General features: G+C 36.8%; 1 protein-coding gene across 1 annotated transcript in view; it reads right to left on the reverse strand.

The window, feature by feature from the left end:
* Nucleotides 1-121: 121 nt before the first annotated feature.
* ATP6V1D (ATPase H+ transporting V1 subunit D) overlaps nt 122-6,220 on the reverse strand; it is a 13,347-nt gene continuing 7,248 nt past the window's right edge. Inside the window, exons 4-9 of the mRNA XM_006915137.3 lie at nt 5,454-5,521; nt 4,790-4,834; nt 3,709-3,812; nt 3,100-3,166; nt 1,703-1,781; nt 122-804 (exon numbers count right to left, since the gene is read on the reverse strand). Of these exons, the coding sequence (XP_006915199.1) occupies nt 663-804; nt 1,703-1,781; nt 3,100-3,166; nt 3,709-3,812; nt 4,790-4,834; nt 5,454-5,521 (505 nt within the window). The 3' untranslated portion in view covers nt 122-662. The remainder of the gene's footprint in view (nt 805-1,702; nt 1,782-3,099; nt 3,167-3,708; nt 3,813-4,789; nt 4,835-5,453; nt 5,522-6,220) is intronic.

Consider the following 6,220-nt stretch of genomic DNA (forward strand, 5'->3'; position numbering starts at 1 on the left):
GAACCTTGGGGTGAAACACAAAATACCTTTTGATTTATTTTTCAGGAATAGGAATGACCCCTATTGGCACAGACACAGGTTCTGGTTCCTTGTTTTATGTTTTTTTAAAAAAAAGAACAACTCATTCTTTAATCATTTTACTGTTTATACCATTGTCACATTTAAACTGGCAAAACTGCTCCCATGACAAATGAGACAGAGATGTGTCATGCAAAGAAAAATAAGTGAAGGTTTTCATAAAGCTTGAGAAGTACAGTAACACAAGGATGGCAGCAGCGATCCCAGACACAAGCGCCAAGTCATGCGAGTGGGTAGTCCAGCAGTAGTTGGCCTATGGTGGCTGGCCTGATACCTCTGCTGTTTCCTAAAGGGAATTTCCTAATATGCCTGGTAAGCCAATCACTTGTAACACAGATGTAAATAGAATAGGGTGACACTTTTGCAGAATACTACAGGTTCCTGGGCAGGTTCTATAATCTTGTCTGTGATAAATGGTTGCTGAATTATGATTCTGCAAAGGTAAACCCATAAATGGACATCCAGGGAAATTTTACAACTGGTAAAATTCTTAGGCCAAAAAACAGCCACACATACCAAACCTATACACCGTGAACTAAAATGGTGCCATGTTAGGACCTCTGAAAGAACCAGAGCAGAGAAAATTATTCAAACAGAAGGTCCTCATCCTTCTCTTCAGCTAGAAGATTGGCAGGCTCCATCACCTCTCCAGCCGCCCTCCGTTGCTCCAAGTCCTTCTCAGATTTTTCCTTGAGAATCTTTTTCTTCTCCTGTATTTTCTTTAACCTGTAAAATAAAAGAATTTTTGAATGCTGTTTCACTACTAAGCAGGTTTCCTTTCTTCTAGTTTTATAATAAGTATAATGACCTACAAACTAGAACAATTTTTTTATTTCAATTTCAGTAATAAAGATTTGAGGTATAGTATATACATATTTCAAGCTAATAACTGATTTCAAAAGCTCCTAGCCCATGGTAAATAAACCTTGAAATCCATTCCTTGATGATGGAACAGATTTTGAGCATTCAGACATTAAAATTTTGGATCATTTCATTTGGATCACTGAAAGACAGAAACTAAATAACCTTTGATGATTAACATTAAAAATCAAACTCAGACATTTACCCAAGGTCCAAAATGGCCATGTCTTCCCTGAATATGTCTGCCTTCACCTGTCCCCCACTTCTCTGAACCTGGAAAACTGGCCCTACTTGGTATTTATTGTCCCTACTAGTTCTAAATGTTCATAACCAATTATGTACATGCATCACTTCTAAATATTCTAATTCTCTAATGTTACTGTTTATACCATTATGTAATGCCCTCAAGTACTTTATACCTTCTCCTGGAACATACTCAACATGCAATACATAGTGGTTGATTAATTCTTTTAAATGTGGGAGACACCCAATCGAAATCACTGTTTCAATTTAAAGAATAATCAAGTCTATTAATAATTTCTCAGAAGGGCCAAAGTTTTTGGAGATGCCATGTTTTAGGTATGTGCAAAACTTGGCATAGATCTGTCTCCACAGCCTTTGGCAATATTATTTCTTATTTATCAGAATAAAATATAAGATGTGCCAATTAATTCTAAAGAATAAGCCAATGAGTCTCAGCAAATCTTGAGACTTTGGAATATAGAAAACAGAAAATTATCAGTAAGTGCCAAGTACAACAAACCTATAGAACTCTTCTCGCTCTCGCTCATCCAGCTCTGTGATGATATAAGCAAGGGTACGTTCAATCCGTGGAATGATGACTAGGGTTTAAAAATATATATACACATGAGAACTTAAAGCTTCCTCTTTTTTTCAAATTGCCAGTACTCATTTGTGTAATACTATTTTTTCTAAATGTAAAATTAATGTACATTTCATGTAGAAAACAGAAAAAAAAAAAAAAAAGTATAATCCAACCACCCTAAAGTATTGTAATTCTTTGGATATAAGTTCCTCTAGTGTCTTTTCTATGGACAGATAACATTGGACCATGATATATACAACACAGTATACTGAATTTAAATGAACATACAACATTGAACCACAAATGTTATTTAAAATACAGTCGATCGGCTGTTAAAAAGTGGAGCATTGAAGCAGAGAGAATGCAGCAAGTTGAGTTTTGTGTCAATTATGAGGTTCTACTTTACATAGATTCTGCCTATTCTGCTTCTAGAATGTGAACTCTTGTTGGAACTATTATTTACTCTTTTGCAATTCCATGTACAATGGCTGGCACTAGCAAGCAGTCAGGAAATGTGTTTTCAGTTCTTTAAAAAAAGATAACTTATTCTAAAACTGGGAGAGACCAAGCATAATAATTTGCTATTCAAATTTTGCTTTCTTACATTAAAATTGAATAAATGTTCCTTTAATGAAAACTGAGTTTCTTGAGTAAAACGTATCAACACTAAGCATAGTTTTAAAATAATGAAATAAGAGCTGTAAAATAGATGCATCAAATGGGGAAACATTTTTTCCCCTCTTTAATCCCATCCCCGCCCCCACTTCCAGCCCTGACCTACGGATGTTGCCATCTCCCTTTAAGAACTGGATCTCTGAAAGTGGGGCACGCACCCGGGGCCTGGCGCACCCACGGTATGGTCTGTGGCTTCACCTGGGGTGCGAACCCAGGACTTTCTGTGTGTAAAGCAAACGTGCTAACCACTACACTACGAAGCCACCCTGGGAAACTTATTTTTAGAAATCAAGAACAGCACAAGAACAAGACATCAGGCCTAAGGGAAAGGGTTTAATGTTAAATATTTAATGTGTTCAAAAAGATAAATCACTAGAAAGAACTAAAATTACTACAGCTCTACAGAAAGTGTTTCCACTCCTTAATAGCCAGAAATGAGTAAAATATTCCATAATTTTTAACTCACCACTCTTCTCTGTAACTCTCCCAAAATCATACACATCCTTCTATCAAAGCACTTAATAACTCTTTACTGCACTACTGACTGCTCTTCCCACTGTGGGCAGTATCTTACCCATCTCGTGGTCAGTGCCTGACTCCCAGCAGGAGAGGTATGGACAAGTGCATGAACAAAGACCCTCACAGCAGCTTGCACTCACCATGTTCAATGGCATTTACACGCCTGTTGGTTATCTTAATAGCTTCATCCAAAGTAACGAAGGAAGTCTACAATAAGAGGACATACTGATTATGTAAGCGAAAAGCCTCCCTGTTCACCTGGCTCCACTCAGTCTGCACTTGCAGAGAACATCTGGAAACCAAGACTACTACTCTTCGACACGTTAAAAAAATTATTGTGATATGTCCACAGAGCAAATACGATCTCCATGCTATTATAATTTATTTACTTCAGACTTACCTAAAACTATAAAAATGGGAAAAGGAAAGAATCATGCACTAATGGCCTAGGTATAAACTGTCCACAAAAGAAAAAATATGGTTTTCATGCATAAACCATGTTATAGTTGCATTTAAGTCTGCTACTGACTGTTGCTGAGTGAAACTACACCACTGTACAAGAATTTTGTTAGTAATAAAAGCAGAAGCCACCATTTCAGAAATCAGAACATCTTTGGCTTGTTTCATATATGGTCATGGAAACAGTTTAAAGTACTAAGTGCAGTATGCTCTGATTCAAGAACTGAATCTCCTGCACTCAAATAATAGAAATCAAACTACAGGAATCCTCCAGCTCTTCTGCTACCTACCTGCAGCGAGGCTAGTTCGACCAGTAGTTCCACTGCTTTGGCATAATTCCTCTTTAATTTAGCCAATTGTTCCCCACCTCTGGCTAAACCGGTCAGTTCATAACCTGAAAGAACCAGTCAGACAACATTTGTAATTACAGAGTAACAACCCTCCCCATAAAATCCCCCAAAAGATGTCAGAACAGCAGCAAAATGGAAAAACAAACACACTATCGCTGTTAAATCAAACGGGAAGTGCCCATCTCACTCCCCCAACACTGTAGGGCATGCTGCTGAATAGTCTTCCATGAGGATACTATTCTGACTGTGCAGAAGTTTTAAACCAACCCTCACTTCACCAGGTTGCTGGATTAATCTATGTACCCCATCCCCTTTGCAGACCATACTGTTTGATGCCCCGGAATAGTGATGCACCCTATTAACAGGTGACTCTCTAGAACGCTCTACTTCTTTGAATTGCACTAAGTATTTTATGTGAACCAATGAAAGATGGTCGCCCAAAAAAAAGAATACTTTTTTTGTTTTAAGGAAAAAAATACTTTTGTTTTAAGGGGAAAAAAAGTTGATTACTTTGAAAAGGCTCAATAGAAATGAGTTAATACCCCAAAAATGGTGTTAAATTAGGAAAAGGTTAAACAATTAAAAACTTGAGACTGAGCTATAAAAATGTAGGAAGATTCTACATTCAATTGCATCACAGTATCTAAGATCTTATTCTACTTTAGAGAGACCCAAACTGGAAATTATAAACAATGCATTATGGGTGTGGTTTATGCAGAAAGACAACATGTAATTCTAATCGGTGGATTCATACTCAAAGGCCATGACCTTGTATTTTTAAAACAGTAAATGACTATGCATTTATACATAAAGTTAGGCTGAATTAAAATGTTTTAAGACATGTCCAGTGTTTAATGACACACTTTTTGTTTAACTGATTAATTTGTCCTGACTGTATCAGATAAGGCTCTAATGCTGGAACCACTGAACTATCTAGCACCATGTTCCAGAATGAGGTTCATTTAAAGAGGAATCGGGAGATCCCAGAGACATACACTAACATAAAAAGTTTTACACTTACTGTCAGTTCCTTCATGATAATGTTCAAATACTGGCAAAGTAACACCTGTTAAACATAGAAAAAGGCAAGAGATTGTCTATAAGTGTAACTGGTTTCAAAGAATGAATTTAGGGACCTGTCTTCTTACATGTTTATTCCTATTCAAAAATCAAATGATCCTGAGTAATGAGGGATCCGGTTGTTATGGTGGGCTTTTTTCTTTCCGCTTTGAGGTATACTTAATGTATAAAAGATAGTACATATTTAATGCTTGCATTTTGATGAATTTATGCATATGCAAATACTCATGATACCAACACCAAAATCCAGGTGATAAACATATCCATCACCTCAAAAACATGTCAGTTTTCCTCTGTATGTGTTAAGATCACTTACACATGAGATCTACACTCGTAAGTTTTTAAGTGCACAACACCATATTATTCTATCGGCACCATACCGTGCAGCATCTTTCTAGAATGTATTTATCTTGTATGACCATAACTTTATATCCATTGAACAAGTCGGGGCAACAACCAGTTATAATGAGTTTAACATGTAAAGCCAATCGACTTGTTCTAAGTAGAAAAGATTAACTGGGATATCAAGACCTTGCTGTAAAAACAGGTTAATTATAAAATGTCACCTTTTCTCCTGCAAGCGTTCTGAAGGATTGAAAAGTTACCTGCCACGTTATCTTTCTTCGCTCGAATCTTCACTTGAGCTTTATTTACATTCTGGATAACTGTGGTGCTGCAGGAGGGAAACAAGGCCTTGATTTAGTTCTCAGAGTGAGGAATAAACCTACAGAGACCCATCCGGTAATTTCAATAAGAGATGTCACAATTAAGTATGTTCTGAAAACTGTCTTTTTCCAGAAAAGAAAAAATATCTGCTTCCAGAAGAGGGCCTCAGAGAGCAAAGAATAAACGAATTTCAAAACACTGGCCATAAGAAAACAACAAAGAATGATTCTAAAATACGTGGACTGCATGAGTTTTCAGTCAGACATGTAGTGCACAGGTGTGACTTTAGGGATTTTTCTTCTGCTAATGTAATTTAGAGGAAATTTTCTTTCCTTCTAGGCTTGCTGTTCAAACCTTCTAGGTTTAGCTAAGCAGGCATTCAATTCCTTTATCCTGGAACCTACCTAACTTCCTTCCATATGGCTTTGTCTGACACCCCACCTATTATCATAAAATAAAATGTTTTCCCCATAACTACCCTAAAACAAATTCATGCACCACTTACACACTACTGATTCCCTCCCTGTGCTGGAAAAGTCAATGCAAGTTGTTATCCTAACCAATATTGGCAAAAATTAAAGTCTACTACTTCAAAAGCTATATGCATGATGTTCATGGCACCTTTTCTAATATTTCAAAAGTCTAAAGTCACTAAAGGTCCACCATTAGGAGAAAAGGTTAATAAATTATGGCACATCATCTAGGG

This window comes from Pteropus alecto, unplaced genomic scaffold, assembly GCF_000325575.1.
Source record: "Pteropus alecto unplaced genomic scaffold, ASM32557v1 scaffold276, whole genome shotgun sequence".
Lineage (NCBI taxonomy): Eukaryota > Metazoa > Chordata > Mammalia > Chiroptera > Pteropodidae > Pteropus > Pteropus alecto.